This window comes from Bufo bufo, chromosome 9 (assembly GCF_905171765.1).
Source record: "Bufo bufo chromosome 9, aBufBuf1.1, whole genome shotgun sequence".
Classification (NCBI taxonomy): Eukaryota; Metazoa; Chordata; class Amphibia; order Anura; family Bufonidae; genus Bufo; species Bufo bufo.
The window spans coordinates 199,540,609-199,558,715 of NC_053397.1; the positions used below are offsets into that span (position 1 = coordinate 199,540,609).

The 18,107-nt window shown below is 44.5% G+C and overlaps 1 protein-coding gene across 1 annotated transcript in view; it reads left to right on the plus strand.

Annotated features, from left to right (window-relative positions):
- The window catches only part of TTC39A (tetratricopeptide repeat domain 39A), a 70,039-nt gene that overhangs the window by 34,187 nt on the left and 17,745 nt on the right, over positions 1–18,107 (plus strand). Inside the window, exons 4-7 of the mRNA XM_040407415.1 lie at positions 3,493–3,569; positions 4,484–4,551; positions 10,532–10,596; positions 12,910–13,009. Of these exons, the coding sequence (XP_040263349.1) occupies positions 3,493–3,569; positions 4,484–4,551; positions 10,532–10,596; positions 12,910–13,009 (310 nt within the window). The remainder of the gene's footprint in view (positions 1–3,492; positions 3,570–4,483; positions 4,552–10,531; positions 10,597–12,909; positions 13,010–18,107) is intronic.

Below are 18,107 nucleotides of genomic sequence, written 5' to 3' on the forward strand. Positions count from 1 at the left end.
AGCACTCATGTATGCATTTCCCATGATCCTCCTTTTATATGGTTCCCTCGGCAGCCATACTGTACAGTCTGCTGATCTCTGTAGCACACACTGAAATTAGCAAGGGAAACACAATAGATGAGTATATATAGAGTCTAGTAGGGGATTTTAACCCTAAGATGAAAAATCCAATTTTATTAATAATGTTTTACTTTATACATAACACTTAAAAGCAAAATGTTTGACTTGATTCCTGGAAGAACAATTTTCAGGATCCAAAACAGATGGACATATATTATTTGTAGTTGGAGCTAGGATTCTTACTGGGGCTAAGAATCTGGAGCTTCTTGGGTGGACCTAAGTTGCTCTTGGGTGGAGCTAAGATGGTAAGGTCATACCCGTATATGGAGGAGTCAGGACATATCTGAGGCATGGCCTATTTTCACTAAAAAGGTTATTAGGGAGGCGTGTACATAAGTGTTGTATAGGTCTTCAGTCCCATTCACGCATTCTTGTGTTATTTTAGCACCACAGCTGGTTGGGGATTTTTTTTTGCCTAAACAGCAAAGTTGGACAACCCCTTTAATGGCGTTTTATAATAAATAATAATAATGGGTCCACAGTGCAAGTGATTAAATGCTGCAGCGAATATTTCAGTGAAGGGTATCTACCTCGGCGATTACAGAAAAATTAACCTCCTGATTATCCAGTGACTCAATGCAGTTATGTCATTCACTTTGCTTCCACTGATGACGCTGCGCTTTGTTTACTCTCATCTCTCATTATGATAAATGGATCCAGTTACTTACCATATATAATTGCATCTCAGTGCATGAGTCAGTGATACGATCACAGGCTGTATGGCAGATACATAATACGCAGCCCATGGCCTGCCATAGGCCCGGCCGTACCTCTGTGTCCCTCTGATATTATATGGAAAAACAGAGATTTGTTTTCTTTAACTTATGGATTCTTCAAGAATGAAATGACAGCATGCTGCGTCACATGCCATATGATTGTCCCCTAGAAGCAGGTCTGTTTGTAGTCTGTCACCTTGGAAGCACATAGGTCTGCATGGGAGCTGTGTACACTAAACGGGTGGATTTTCTTGTCTATTTTTTATTGTTGATTATTGGAACGTTAAAATAATGGTTACAGAGTGATACAAAAAGCTCTGACTTTACAAAACTGAATGATAAAACAAATAATAATCAGCATCATAATATAAATTAATAATAAAAGAGGTTGTGTGCTTTCAACAAACACTTTTTACGAGAGGGTGCCCTGTCATTAAGGCCTCATTCAGACGGCCGGATGCTGTCCGCAAAAATGCGGATCCTTTTTTTTTGCCGACAGTTCAGCATGTCCGTGAAAAAACGGATAGCATTCAGTATTTTTGCGGACCCATAGACTTTAATGGGGCCGTGTCCTGATTTTGACGGACAAGTATAGGACATGTTTCATTTGTTTTGCTTAACCGTGGAATAGAAAAGAGCCCCATAGAAGTGAATGGGGCAGCATCTAATCCGCAAAAAAACGGATCCACATTTTTGCGGCTAGCATACGGCCGTCTGAATGAGCCCTAAAGGGGTTTTCTGACTTTTTTATACTGATGATGACCTATCGTCTGGATAAATCATTAGTTTCTGATCGGTGGGGCTCCGACAACCGGGACTTCTGCCGATCTGCTGTTTGAGAAGGCACTAGCGCTCCTGTGAGTGCCATGGCCTCCTCGCAGCTTACCGTAGGCCAGTGGCGTCACGTTCATCAGTGATGTGGCCTAGGAGCAGCTCAGCCTACTAGAAGTGAATGGGGCCAAGCTGCGATACCAAGCACAGCCACTATACAATGCATGGCGCTGTGCTTGATAAGCTGTGAGGAGGCAGCTGTGCTCACCGGAGTGCCATGGGTGTCAGACCCCCTCTGATCAGATCCTCATGACTTATCCTAAGGATAGGTCATCATCGGTATAAAATAGTTGGAAATCCTCATTAAAGTGGCACTGTTTGCACTTCTGATATTTTCATAGTGACATATCAAAAGTTTTGATTGGTGCGGACCCCTGCCGATTGCTAGAACAAGGAGAGAGAAGCGCTCACATAGCGTGCGCTCTCTCCTCACTGCAGGAGATGGACTCAATAGAATGGGCACGTCTCAAGTCCATCTCCTGCAGCAAAGAGAGAGAGCGTGGTATGTGATGCTTCTCTCTCCCCGTTCTTGCGATCACTGGGGGTCTCGGCACTCAGACCCCAACTGATCAAATCTTTTAATATGTCTATGACAGCTGTGATCTGTGGATAAACCTGGCAGTATTTGTTCTGTCACGAACCAGCGGGTATGAACCCACTGTGCCATGTGTCCTACCTCCTCCAAGGGCGTTGTCTAAGTGAACCCCTGGATCTTCACAGTACCTCTGATGGTGAGGATAGACTTTCCTGAGGGGAACACCAGGTCGCTACCTCTTGAGGAGGATAGGCACACGAGACAGCTGGTCTAGGAGGTACCTGAGAAAGGTACCAGAGGTGCAGGACCGAAGGATGAGGCAGAGGCGTAGTCAGACAGGCAAAAGGTCAGGGCAGGCGGCACAGGTACAGGTCAGGCAATCCGGGTCGGCAACAGGAAAGTCAAGTCAAACAGGCAGGGATCTAACAGGTAGCAGAGTCCAGGAATACAGGTATGAGTCAGGAACACAAGCTGAAACCAGGAACCTTAGCAGGACACAAGGACCTTGACACTGAGGGATCTGGGAAGGGGCTGAGCCACTTATATATGCGCAGGAGGGCTAGGATTGGTCAGCGAGGTCACATGACCTAACCCATAAAGCCCAGGAAGTGACGCGCGCCGGCCCTTAAGGAAGTGCTGCAGGAAACGAAGTAGCAAGCATGCTGTGGCCGGGGCTGAGAGGAAACTGTGGAGCGGATCCCAAAACAACAGCACCTACACAGACAGAGCCCAGGACTGCAGCGGTGAATGAGAAGCACCGGCCGCAGATCACCGCTGAACACGGCGCCTGGGACTGCGGCGGTAAGCAGGGGAACAGCGTCACACAGCAGCCGCTGTTACATGTTCCATTTCCCTGCAGCGCCTCCACAGGGCTAACTAAGTATTACAACATTTCTGTTAAAAATAGGCTGTTTGTATAATTCATGGTCATTTTTGGTCCTCGTTCGGGCTGCTAGATGAGGGTCCTACATTGGAAGTTTTTGAGTGTTGAGCACATTATACAGTACATAGTAAAATATATGAGTCCATTATTGGTAGTATCTGTCTGATCTTGTGGAGATTTGATAAACGGAGATAGCATCTAGACATTTTGAAACCTTTTTTTCTTTCTTTTAATGTTAAAGGAAAAAGTTGACCCCCCCGCCCCAGCCGCCCCTCCTCCCTTTCACAGTCTTGTCCTGGTCAGAATCCTGTTTGCCTTTCTCTGCACTTGTGTCTTCTCCTGTTTGTGGAAACTTTGCTGTGTACATTTCACGTGTCAGTGACAACCTTGTGTTTCATCTTCACCAGGTTCAGGAAGAAATCTACTGTTGCGAACTCCTTTAACAATTTAGTCCACGGCCAAAGTCTGGATCAGTTCACAGAAGGTACAGCATTTTACGTGGCAAATATCACTCGTCAGTCATCTCTCCCGGCCACAGACAGGTTTTCATTTACAATTAATGGGGTGTTCCTCAACTACCAATTGAACGGCCTGTTCTCAGGCTGGACCAGCAATACCAGATCAGTGGGTGTCTGACTGCCTGCACCCTGCCAATTAGGTGACTGAAGGGGGTCATGACGGTCTACAGAGTGCTGCATCCCCTTTATCATGTACCAAGCACAGAGCCATACTTTTGGTAGAGGCTGTGCCTGGTAATGCAGATCACCTCTACTCAGTCCTATTTGAGTACATGAGACTGAGATGCAGTACCAGGTACAGCCACTACCAGCACTGTGGAGCTGTGGAACCTTCAGTCAGCTGATTGGTGAAAGGGCAGGAGTTGGACCCCACAGGTCTGATATGGATGTTCTATCCTAAGGATAAGCCATTAAAGGGGTTGTCTCACTTCATAAAATGGCATTTCTCATGTAGAGAAAGTTCATACAAGGCACTTACTAATGTATTGTGATTGTCCATATTGCTTCCTTTGCTTGATTCTTTTTTCCATCATGTTTCCAGGAATTACGACTACCCTGCAATCCAGCAGCAGTGAACGTGCGTGCACACTATGGGAAAAGGCCAGTGTTTTTTTTCTATAGTCTGCAAGCACGGCCACCGTTGCTGGATTGCAGGGTGGTCATAATTCCTGGAAACATGATAGAAAAGTAATTCAAGCCACCAAAGCAGGCAATATGGACAATCACAATGCATTAATAAGTGCCTTGTATTAACTTCATCTACATGATAAATGCCATTTGCTGAAGTGACACAACCCCTTTAATTCTGTAAACTGAACCGCTCCTTATGATGAAACGGTCCCTGTTTATAACGTATTATAATAAAACTTGTGTGTTGCAGAGGAGATCCACGCGGAGGTGTGTTACGCTGAATGTCTTCTTCTGAGAGCGGCCCTCACGTTCCTGCAGGTCTGACATGTCAGTGTTATATATTAGTTATTGCAGATAATAAACCTATGTCTATGACTGCTGAGATCATCAGTGTATTGCATATGTGACCTAATTCACATGGAGCTATTCTCCCCCTTGGTGAAATTCCTGATCTGCACCATGATCTCCACCCTTTGGTGAAATTCATGACCTGCACCATGATCTCTACCCTTTGGTGAAAGTCATGACCTGCACCATGATCTCTACCCTTTGGTGAAAGTCATGACCTGCACCATGATCTCTACCCTTTGGTGAAAATCATGACCTGCACCATGATCTCTACCCTTTGGTGAAAGTCATGACCTGCACCATGATCTCCGCTCTTTGGTGAAATTCATGATCTGCTCATTAGTGTTGGTGGAAAACTGAATTATGGATCACTCTACTCACCTGGTGATGTCCACCACCTCTTACCAAAGAGGAACAGTGTCCGAATACTTTGTATAAATCAGAAGGCCACCCTAAAAGTGCGCCCGATTGATCATCCAGCATCAGCCTCTAGGATACATCTGGCACATTTTTAGATGGTCTAGTCTAAGTTTGCACTTATTAGACTATTAAATCTGCCCCAATGTGTTCATAATTGTATTACTGCATGACCCTGTAAGGATGTGGGGCAAGGGACCTTAATTGTATTACTCTGCGTGTGTAAATTGTATAATTACTGCAATGTCTCACTTTGGTCAGTAGATGGCTGCAAAGGATACCATGCTAAAAGTCTACATGGAGCTGCCTATAAGAGTAATACTAATAACCTGTTTTGTTTGCAAAGTTGGTAATTAGCTAAATTATGGGCTGTTTTGACTTCTAGAAGTGTGATAGCAGGCTGTATATGCAGGTTTGACACTGCACTTAGTAAATGACTTATTGCATCACATTCTCCCTGTGAAGGGGAGGAGGGTCCTGGAGGGGCAGGAAGTGAGGAGACAGAGGTTGTGCTTGGTGCTGCTACAGACCAGAAGAGATTGTCCCTGCAGATTCTGGAAGGGAATGGACCGTCTCACAGTGGAGACTGGTGACAGCACGAAGGGGAGGTTTGCAGCAACAACCCCAGGAGTGTCGTGTCTGTAGGATCCAGTTCTGGAGTGGACCAGAAAATAAGATAAAGCACCAAGAACCTGCTCAAGGATTTGCAAGTGCGGCTGAGCCGTGTCACATTTAATCAAAATGGTAAAGTGGCATTTGGACAGATAATAACTCTCCAAGTACAGTTGCATTGCGGTGTATGGGCTGCAAGGTAATGCAAAGCCCTAAGGGACTCATACGCTGACACCTTCCTATCTCACTGGCTGCTCATAGGGTGTTATATACTGGAAACTTGAGTAAGGATTATAGTTTCTGTTTTATATATTCTCAGCTTCTTGTTCACTATATTGTTCAGTAAACTCAACTGCTGGGAAAGAACCATTGTCTGTGTCTGCATGGCATTGTGTACCCTCTGTACCTGTGGGCCAAGCCCTCGGTCTTCTTTCATTTGGTGCTGTGAGCAGGGTGCATTGATCGCCATGCAGAACCCAACCGGTTCCGAAGCGGTTCCGGCTGTGGCCCTATCACCCCCCCCTACCGATCATGTGTTTGGCCACAGGGGCAATATTGAATCAGCTAGTGTGGTTTGATGGCCACAATATGCTGCTAACAGACTGGGCTGCACACCTTAAGAGCACCCTCAGGTTGTACAACTTGGCTTCGGATTTACAATCAGATGTGGCGCTAAACACCTTGGAAGGGGATGCTAGACGCACTGTCATGCTACGTCCAGAAGAGGAAAGGAAAACACTGGATGCTATATTCTCGATTATCGAGTTTGTCTACAGAGAAATGACCAGTACCGGCAGCCTTAGGTCCAGTTTCTTCACTCGCTTCCAGTGTGAAGATGAGACTATTCCCCAATTTGCCAACGCCCTCCAGGAGATCTGGTCACATGTAGAGGGGAGAGAGAGGCCAACGGTGCTAACATTCTTGGAAATGGAGATCAAATCCTCCGGGACTATTTCGTACTTGGATTGCGTAGCCCTCCTCTCCGCCAGGCTCTTAGGGAACATATCCTGGTGGATGCCACGTTGCAGTTTCAGAAGATACAAGCTGAGGTTGTGGCCCGAGACAAGGAACAGGCGTATGGGGCTTACACCGTAAGGATGCAAGCTGCAGGAAGTCAAAGAACTCCCTCTGATGAAGAGGATCTGCGAGAGGCAGTAAAGGCACTGAGTGTATCCCTGGGAGAAATTCAGAGACAATTGGCACAGTTACAGGCTCCATCTATGGCCCCAGTTCAGTCCGATTACTGAAAAGGCGTGCTGCCCCATGGGTCCCCCTCTATATCGAGCAATTCCAGAGGCTGGAATGAGAGACTTTCCTAAGCACTGGGCTGGTCCGTCACCACCTACAGATGCACAGACGTTTGGTCCTTCAATAGACCGGAAGGCAAGGGGGCCGCAGTGTTGGATTTGCCGAGAAAGAGGACATATCTCCCGTCAATGCCCACAAAAGGCCCTGAATCCAGAACAGCCACCGTTAAACGTGAAGGCCAGTTGCCAGGTTACCCCTAACGACCTCTGGGACCTGGTGACCAAAAGCCCCTACCTACAGGTGCAGATTGAAGAACAGATGATGGAATATCTTTTAGACACAGGGTCGGAAGTAACCACGATGCCAGTGAAGTTCTTTGAGAGATACTTCGGCCACCTCACGAAGCCTGACAAGGCCATCGTGATCAAGCTGACGGCGGTAAATAAGACTGCTATACCTGTGTTCGGGGTGGCTTGGATGGGAATGAAGCTATGCGGACAAGATGTCGGCAAGAAGTGAGTGGTGTTGTAGAGAAACCGGTTCGGGGCGGAGATCCTGTTGTATTGGGAATGAACGTTCTGCAGGAATTGGATCAGCTCATGTTTACAAATGAGGGCCCGACTTATTTGAGGAAGACGACTTCACACAAGCCTACCCAGAGAGCATTCCAGAGGTTGATCTGGACATGCGGTATCTGCAAAAGCACTCCTGAGGGTAAGCCGGTTGGAGCAGTGTATGCCCCATACGGAAGAGCCTGCACCGTACCTCCGGGACAGGAGAAGATGATGCGAATGCCTGTCGGAAGCCGGCGGAAACTGAATGCGATAGATAGGCTGATAGAACCCCTGGGCATGTCGGAAGCCAGCCGGAGCCCAGTGGTCGCCAGGACCATTGTGACAGTCATGGAGGGGCATGTGTTAGTTTGGTGTGTCAACGTACACGATCATGAAGTTACCTTCCATACTTGAGAAAAAGTGGCTGAGTTGTATGTGTTGCAAGGAGAACCACTCACAGGTGGTCAGTTCGCCCTACAGGCTGTTGAAAATGATGCCTGGGCTTTGGCAGTGGACCAGAACACTGTGGGGGAACCCACGCCTATGTGGAATGGCCGGCGGATCTTAGAACAAATGGAGATGGATATGAACCAGTTCACCGCCGATCAGATGGAGAAGATTGAAGCAGTGCTATGGGAGTTTCAATCCGCCTTATCCTGATGGGAGGAGGACTTTGGGTGCACAACATCTATCGAACACAAAATACCGACTGGGGATACTCCCCCGATTCGAGAAAGGTACCGGCAGATTCCGCCCACTCTCTACCAAGAAGTGAAAATGATGCTGTCACAGATGTTAGATAGTAGAGCCAAAGCCCGTAGGCCACACCAGTGGTCTTGGTGCAGAAGAAGGATGGGTCCTTGAGGTTCTGTGTGGACTATTGAAAGTTAAACGCTGCCACAGTAAAGGACGCTTTTCCTCTGCCTAGGATTGAAGAGTCATTAACGGCACTACAAGTATTTCTCAACTCTGGGCTTGGCGAGCGGCTACTGGCAACTGTGGCAGAGAAGGGTAGACAGACAGCCTTTATCCTACCCATGGGGCTGTATGAGATCAACAGAATACCCTTCGGACTGAAGAACTCCGCGCTCAAGGCCTTAAGATCAAACCAAGGAAGTGCCATCTCTTCGAAACTAGCCTAGAGTATGTGAGACACATCATATCAGTGGAGGGAGTTCGCCCTGCAGAGAGTAAAGTGGAGGCAGTGAGTAAGTGGCCGCAACCTAAGATGCTTTGAGAAGTGAAAGCATTCCTAGGATTGGCTGGTTACTATCGAAGATTTATAAAGGGCTTTGCGAAGATCGCCGGTCCGCTACACGAACTCTTGAGAGGGACTGCCCAGAGTCTGAAGACACGGCCCATATCATGGGGGCTGCCACAGCAGCAAGCATTTGACGAGTTGAAAAAAGCCCTGATTAGTGCCCCCATCCTGGCATATGCTCAGTATGACAGATCATTCACACTCTACACTGACAGAAGTTTGCATGGACTGGGAGCAGTACTAGCCCAAGAACAAGCCGGGCAGGAACAAGTCATTGCATATGCTAGTCGGTCTCTAAGGGACTCTGAGTGCAATCCGGAAAATTATAGCTCCTTTAAACTCGAGTTGTTGGCGTTAGTCTGGGCAATGAATGAAAGTTTCTCAGGGTATCTTGCCGGGGCACAGATCCTAGAAAGAACAGACATTAACCTATTGGCCCACCTGCAGAATGCGAAGCTGGGTGCCTTGAAGCAGAGATGGATAGCTAGACTGGCGAAGTTTGACTATATCATCAAATACCGTGCCGGTGAAGACAACGCGAATGCGGATGCACTGTCTAAAGTCACCTGGGATGTCCCAGTAGGTGAGGTTGCCAAAGAGGATGAAGAGACTGAGATACCCGATCTTGGTCTAGTGCCTCGACAGTCGCCCATGGCCAGCTCGAGTGGGGTGGCTACTGGGAGCACTGTGTTGCTGGGGAAGACTGAGGAAGAATGGGCTCAAGTGCAAGATGATGACCCTGACTTAAAGAAGATCAAACACTGGGTAAAGATTGGGATATGGCCCAAGATTGAAGAGCGAAGTTGCTTGTCCTCAGACTGATGGAAGCTGTTGCAGCAGTGGGATCGGCAGCAAATCCGAAATGGAATCATGTACCGGAAGGTGTTTCTGCCTGCCGATCTTGAAGAGGGTGTTATATACTGGGAGCTGGAGTAAGGATTACAGCTGCAATCAAAGGGACAGACTTCATTTACCTGTGGATTACAAATAGGGAAGTCTGATTTAAAGAGACAGACATTTCCCTGTGGATCACAAATAGTATTGTGCAATACTTAGGGTGCACCCCAAAGAGGAACTCGTCCAGGAACATACAAGTGCAGCTAGGCTGCTTAATGGACTTTGGGGAAAACATCACATTTACTGGATTATTGTTAGGCTGTGTTAAATTCACTGTTGGTTTATTCTCTGTGTACCAATCTGTTTTATATATTCTCAGCTTCTTGTTCACTATATTGTTCAGTAAACTCAACTGCTGGGAACGAACCGTTGTCTGTGTCTGCGTGGCATCGTGTACTCTCTGTACCTGTGGGCCCAGCCCTCGGGCTTCTTTCAACCCCATAGAGTCGCTATAGATCCCATATCTCTAGCCTTGGAGATATTAAAATGTGACACCTTGCTGCTAGTGATCCTGGTCCACAGGGACCCCGGACCCAGAGTCCACAGCTCACAGTCCACGGCTCATATGTACTAATATCTTTCACACATATAAACAGTTCGTGGTAAATGCAAACTTTCCATTTAGTGCTCCTAAGATATTTAAAGGGATGTCCGTGACTGTGTACATTTATCCCTGCTCTGTAAAGCTAGTTCCCTATCAAAAAAATTGTACATATTGCAACATTCTCATTTTTATATTTGGCTCCATTCCTGTGGAGTCCTGCCTCACCTCCCTTTGCAGCAATTGCTGCTGCAAACACACAATGTGGTTTTCCTATGGATGGTGAGGACCTACAGAGTATGGGGAACCTCCGTCACTTATAATATCATGGTGTATGACAAGGGCCACAGTAACAGGACTGGCTGGAGGATTTCCACCTCGCCAAAAACCGTCAAATAATTGTTCTTTTAATTACTGCAGGATGAAAACATGGTCAGCTTCATCAAAGGTGGAATCAAGGTCAGAAACAGTTATCAGACGTACAAGTGAGTATAATATAGACGCTCACTACACAGTCTTCTATGGGGAAATTCCATTAATATCTATTATCTAATCTATCTGTCTATCTATCTAATAAACAAAAAAATAGCAGCAGCAGCACAGTCAGTAGTGTTGTTGAGTGCAATCCCTCTAGGAGGGTAGAAAAAAAATCCACTGGTAGATCCAAAAGTGAATGATGAGGCAGCACTCCAAGTCCAGTGAAAGGGCGTTAGACCCGTAAACTGGAGAAATAAATGGGTCTAACGCCCTTTCACTGGAATTGGAGTGCTGCCTCATCATTTATTGTTGGATCTATCTATCTATCTATCTATCTATAAATCATGACCGTCGAATTGGGTGCATCCCATACAAGCGATAGCAAACACAATACTTATTAGACTTTATGGATTTTACTAAAGCTGTGGCGCAACCAAGAGAACAAGCGGACACTCCGTGTGGGATTTAAACTGGCCACAGCTTTATTGAATAATAACACATAACTCCGAAATCACGATACGCCTGCCGCAGCGATCCGCTGCGGGCACGATATTATAACCCAACTTCCAAGAGTCTCCAACCGAGAGATGAACCCGTGCATTACCAACTTCCCAAATTTCATAAGTTCTGGCCTCACAACCCCGCCAAAATAAAGCAGTGACAAAGCAGTACAATATAGAAATAGTATCCGTATATTTATTTTTTGCATTTGTAATTATTTATTCATTAAATTTTTACTTATTTTTATTTATTTATGTTTCAAATGCTTTATTAAAAAGTAAAGTATTATCAGGTATAAGCATTTTGATGAAGCGATGTAGTATACATTTTAAATATACATAACATGTAAAAAGAAAAAAAATTAAAGTAGTAAGTACAATATTAATCGTCAAATGGAGATCTTGTAGTGTGAAAGCGATTGACATACATACACATACGTCCAAAATATTTAGAATATCCTTATACAATATTGCCATCATTATAACGATAAACTTTGCTGTATATTAGCGGAGTGGGAGGATGTAACCCAGGGTTCCCAAAGTTTTTCGAATGCTTCGAAAGTATCCATCCGAATGGCTGAAAGTTTTTCATATAACAGAATCCTATTAATTCTATCTATGACTGCTTGATAGCTTAATAAACTAGTCTTCCATTTGTACGCTATGTGGATTCTAGCGGCCATTAAGATATAATGAGACAGCCTAAACTTGGCGAATGTTAACCAAGGGGGTTTATCTCCTAATAGGCAATAAATGGGGTTTGGCTGATAGTTACAATTAAGAACTAATGACAGCAATCTACATACTTTAGACCATAATAACTGGACATGAGGGCACGTCCACCAGATATGATAAACTGTTCCGTTCTCATCACAACCCCTAAAGCAGAGTGGTGATACCTTTGGATAAATGTGGTGTAACCTATAAGGAACTAGATGAGTTCTATGAAGAACTTTCACAGAGGTTTCTGCCAGTGTGGTTTGCCACGAACTTTTGGTTATAGTTTGGGAACGAAGGAACCAATCTGAAAGAGGGTATTCTACCTGTGTATCCTTCTCCCACTCCACCATATACGGGAGGCGGACCCCATCTGGTGATGGGTCTAGCATTCCGTATAGTCTAGACAACAGACCTCGTCTATACAAAGAAAAATTAACATAACGTTCAAAAGGGGTGAAGTCTAGATTCACATTGCTGAGCCTTAAAGAGTGAAAGAACGAGAATATCTGATTGGCCCTGTATGATTCACTCCTAGGGAGTTCACATTTATCTTTAAAATCACTCAGGGTAATGAGTTTCCCTCTGACTAAGAATCTGTGTAGAGTCACATAATTGTTATCAATCCACCAACTAAAATCAGATGCTTTCATTCCTGGGGGAAATGCGGGATTGCCTATAAGGTGAAGTAGGGGATTTTTATTTATTTATATATATAACTTTTTTTATAACAAAATGAGATTTTGAAAACATAAAACAATGGATAAAACCATGGGGGGGGGGGGCTTGTCACCTTGATAGACTGAAGCTGCAATGCACTTTGTGCTGAAGAACTAACACTGAAGGTAGAAGTTAACCCCTCCTTCCCAAGGGGGGATGACCAATAAGGAGAGGGAAATCAAAATAAAGCTTTGACTGGAATATGTGACCCAGACATGACCCCTGCCCTGCTGGATGCTAGGGCTAGTCATGACCTCCGTGTCCTCCATACAGGGGCCCCGAAAGTCACTTGTTATGTGTTTATGAAATTGATGAACTTTTTATGTAGTATTTATATACTAAGTAACAATTTATTAATCGGCCTCTTCCCTTCTGCTTTTTCAGGGAGCTCGATACTCTGCAGAAATGCGCCAGTTACATGAAAGGAGAAAGTCACTGTCACTTTGAAGGGGGAGTGAAGTTGGGAGTTGGAGCATTTAATCTGGTACACAATTCCAAACATAAAATAGATACTAATAGGGCATTCATTCCTGCTCACCGCTCGTGGTCAGGCTTTACTTTCACGCCATGTTCAGGAATTTGTCCTAAAAACTTCTTTAACTTTTAAAGTTAAAAGTAGAAGAAGTTTTAAGGATGAGCTCCTGGTATACAAGTTTTTCTTTTTTACATACAGTGGGATGCGAAAGTTTGGGCAACCTTGTTAATCGTCATGATTTTCCTGTATAAATCGTTGGTTGTTACGATCAAAAATGTCAGTTAAATATATCATATAGGAGACACACACAGTGATATCTGAGAAGTGAAATGAAGTTTATTGGATTTACAGAAAGTGTGCTATAATTGTTTAAACAAAATTAGGCAGGTGCATAAATTTGGGCACCACAAAAAAGAAATGAAATAAATATTTAGTAGATCCTCCTTTTGCAGAAATTACAGCCTCTAAACGCTTCCTGTAGGTTCCAATGAGAGTCTGGATTCTGGTTGAAGGTATTTTGGACCATTCCTCTTTACAAAACATCTTTAGTTCATTCAGGTTTGATGGCTTCCGAGCATGGACAGCTCTCTCTAAGTCACACCACAGATTTTCAATTATATTCAGGTCTGGGGACTGAGATGGCCATTCCAGAACGTTGTACTTGTTCCTCTGCATAAATGCCTTAGTGGATTTTGAGCAGTGTTTAGGGTCGTTGTCTTGTTGAAGGATCCAGCCCCGGCGCAGCTTCAGCTTTGTCACTGATTCCTGGACATTGGTCTCCAGAATCTGCTGATACTGAGTGGAATCCATGCGTCCCTCAACTTTGACAAGATTCCCAGTCCCTGCACTGGCCCCACAGCCCCACAGCATGATGGAACCACCACCATATTTTACTGTAGGCAGCAGGTGTTTTTCTTGGAATGCTGTGTTCTTTTTCCTCCATGCAGAACGCCCCTTGTTATGGCCAAATAACTCAATTTTAGTTTCATCAGTCCACAGCACCTTATTCCAAAATGAAGCTGGCTTGTCCAAATGTGCTTTAGCCCACCTCAAGCGGCACTTTTTGTGCTGTGGTTGGAGAAAAGGCTTCCTCTGCTTCACTCTCGCATACAGCATCTCCTTGTGTAAAGTGCGCCGAATGGTTGAACGATGCACAGTGACTCCATCTGCAGCAAGATGATGTTGTAGGTCTTTGGTGCTGGTCTGTGGGTTGACTCTGACTGTTCTCACCATTCGTCGCTTCTGTCTATCCGAGATTTTTCTTGGTCTGCCACTTCGAGCCTTAACTTGAACTGAGCCTGTGGTCTTCCATTTCCTCAATATGTTCCTAACTGTGGAAACAGACAGCTGAAATCTCTGAGACAGCTTTCTGTATCCTTCCCCTAAACCATGATGGTGAAAAATCTTTGTCTTCAGGTCATTTGAGAGTTGTTTTGAGACCCCCATGTTGCCACTCTTCAGAGGAAATTAAAAGAGGAGGGAAACTTACAATTGACCCCCTTAAATACTCTTTCTCATAATTGGATTCACCTGTGTATGTAGGTCAGGGGTCACTGAGCTTACCAAGACAATTTGAGTTCCAATAATTAGTTCTAAAGGTTTTGGAATCAATAAAATGACAACAGTGCCCAAATTTATGCACCTGCCTAATTGTGTTTAAACAATTACAGTATAGCACACTTTCTGTAAATCCAATAAACTTCATTTCACTTCTCAAATATCCCTGTGTGTGTCTCCTATATGATAGATTTAACTGACATTTTTTATGGTAACAACCAACAATTTATACAGGAAAATAATGACGATTAACAAGGTTGCCCAAACTTTCGCATCCCACTGTATTTCCATGCACCTCATATTGGATGCAATCGTGGTCTCTGGTTCAAGACGCTATCTATCGAAATATGATAAAGACCATTATTAGAGACGAGCGAATCGAATCCAGCGAAGAGGAATTCGATCCGAATTTCAGGATAAATTCGATTCGCCTCAAAGCCAAATTTCCTCGTGCTTCATGGTAGCGAATCGATTTAAGCTGAAATTGTGTAAAAAAAAAACTAATAAATCATACTTACCTCCTCCATTTGCTCTCGACGGGCCGGCTGCCGCCATATTGATTGAAGAACTCGACTGAAATCCTGTGCGCGGTGATGTATGACGTCATCTCGCGCCACATCTTCAAGCAAATCGGCGGCATCCGGCCCGTCGCGAGCAAATGGAGGCGGTAAGTTTGATGTCATTTTTTTAAATGTTAATTTTACACTGTTTTTACACTCAGATACCGCGATCATGTATGAACGCGGCATCTGAGGGGTACAATGACGGCGGGCGGCGCTATCGCAGCTCCCTGTCATTGCACCCGCTACTTACAAAAAAACGCACTTTGTGATGAAGTAATTCATCACAAAGAAATTTTTTTTGTAAAATTCGGCGAAACAGCCAAATAGAATTTTTTTTAAACCTTCGCTCATCTCTAACTATTACAATGTACACAAGATGGATTCACAACAATGTATCTGGTGACAGATTCCCTTTAAGTTATGAATAAATTACTAGCAGTTTGCATTGAAGGTTCAGCCGGGTGTTACCAGTTGGGGGCGTGTCCCTGCACAGTCTGATATTATCCAATCACTACTGCCAGTGATTTGCAGGGACACGCCCCCAACTGGTAACACCCGGCTGAACCTTCAATGCAAACTGCTAGCAATTAATTCATAACTTCTAGCAGGAATAAAAAAGGAATCACACTTCATAGAGCCATAAGAGTAGATGCTCCAGAATTGTTATTACAAGGGGAATGCAAGCAGTTACTAAACCAGACATGTCAGGAGAGGGGGCAGCACATTCTTGATTTCCTTATGGGGCCCTTTCTGTGTACGCCCCTGAATATAATGCATAGTGCATACTACAGGCAGCCTCTTCTGTTACCTGAGACGAGAGGACGGCTCCTGCCCGCCGCTATCATTACAACATATTAGTAGTATATGTACCTCGTTAATCAACTGCTATGAGCCCTAAGTGTGCACAAGGTTCTTCTCAGACGTGTAAAGCGCTGAGTATACTGTGATGTCACCGCCACATACTGTGTACACAGATCAGAAGCTGTTGGTTTTTGCAGAACTTTAAACACGGGATAACAGAGGGAAGAGAGATCTGGCGGTAAATATTTACCGAGCTGGATAATGGCCGGGTCCTGAGGCTCCAGGCGTCTCTGAACTTTGACCTGCTGTAGGTGTCTGCTTAGTTTTAGGCATATTTTACTCTTGTGTTAGAGACTCCAATATCATTATATAGCGCGTTATTCAATCCGCCATCAGGTGTGTTATGTGCAAAACTAAACGACAAAAAACTCGATAATATAATTACTATCGGGTGCAGCATGTACCGGATGCAGTTTATTTTTTCACCTTTGCACTCTATGGGGTATGGGACTAATGTACAAATGTACCGTGTGAACACAGCCTTAGGGCTCATGCCCACGAATGGATTTTTTTTCCGTGTCCGTTCCATTTTTTTGCGGCCCGTAGGCGGAACTATTCACTTCAATGGGTCCGCAAAAAAACAAAAAACGGAAATGACTGACTCCGTGTGCATTCCGCTTCCATATGTCCGTTCTGCAAAAAAGATACAACATGTCCTATTCTTGTCCTTTTTGCGGACAAGGATAAGCATTATCACAATGGATCCGTGGTTTGCGGTCGTGTGCACGAGCACTTATTCACCACATAAAACCATTAGTAAAGGATTAGTACCACGTCCATATGGCTGCAATATGGATCTGTGTTGTATGGAACTGTAATACAACGCCTATAGGCTGCCAGGGGTTATGAGCTCACGCACACGACTGTTGTTGTATTGCGGTCCGCAAAACACGGATCCAGGAAACAAAATGGATGACATCCGTGTGACATCCGTTTTTTTTTGCGGATCCATTGAAACAATGCCTGTCCTTGTCGGACAAGAATAGGACATGTTCTATTTTGTTGCAGAAATGGACTTGCGGACATACGGATACGGAATGCACACAGAGTGATTTCCGTTTTTTTGCGGTCCCTTTGAAATGAATTGGTCCACATACGAGCCACAAAAAAAAAAAAAACAGAACAGACATGGACAAAAATACGTTTGTGTGCATGAGCCCTTAATACTGTGCCACGATGTGTCTCCAGTCTTAGGCCTCTTGCACACGAACGTATTTTCTTTCCGTGTCCGTTTTTTTTCCGGCCCGTATACTGAACCATTCATTTTAATGGATCCGCAAAAAAAACTGAAGTTACTCTGTGTGCATTCAGTTTCCGTATGTCCGTATTTGCGTTCTGCAAAAATGCATTACGGACAAGGATAGGACTGTTCTATTAGGGGCCAGCTGTTCCGTTCCGCAAAATACGGAATGCACGTGGACGTCATCCGAATTTTTTGTGCATCCGTTTTTTGCGGACCGCAAAATACATACGGTCGTGTGCATGAGCCCTTATGAAGAGGAACACAGAAGTATTTTTATTACATATCCCGTAAGAATCCATAAGTACAAACACTGCTGCATGCTGTATTACGGAGCTATTTTCCCGCCACCAAAAGATATAGGAAGGCACCCTCAGGGTGTGTAGAAAATCTGATCCAAAACCACACCAAAAAACGGACATAAATCTGCACTATTTTGGTGTTTTTTTTGTCCGTTTTTTGGTGCAGATTTGATGCAGTTTTGCTGCTTTCATTGAAAAGGCTGAAATCCACACAAAACAAACGCAGCAGCAGATTTCAAAACCCGCAGGTCAATGTCCTCACCTAAGTAAAAAAAAGCGTATATGAGATTTGTCTGGTCTCATACACTTTGCTGGTAACTGTATTACGCTGCGTTTTTTCCGCACGAAACCCACACGTAATCCGCAACGTGTACAGGCGTCCTTAGGGTAGACATAGGTGTGAAGATTTCTCCATTATCAGATGGGCTATAATCATGGTCAAGAACAGAATAGGAAATCCATATGATCTCTAAAAACATTGATCCCCAATTGTGAGGCCTCCAAGATTTTAGATTTTATTTTAACATTTAGATGGCAACATGGAAAAAAAATAAACAAGCCTTTATGTAAGCGTATGCCGATAC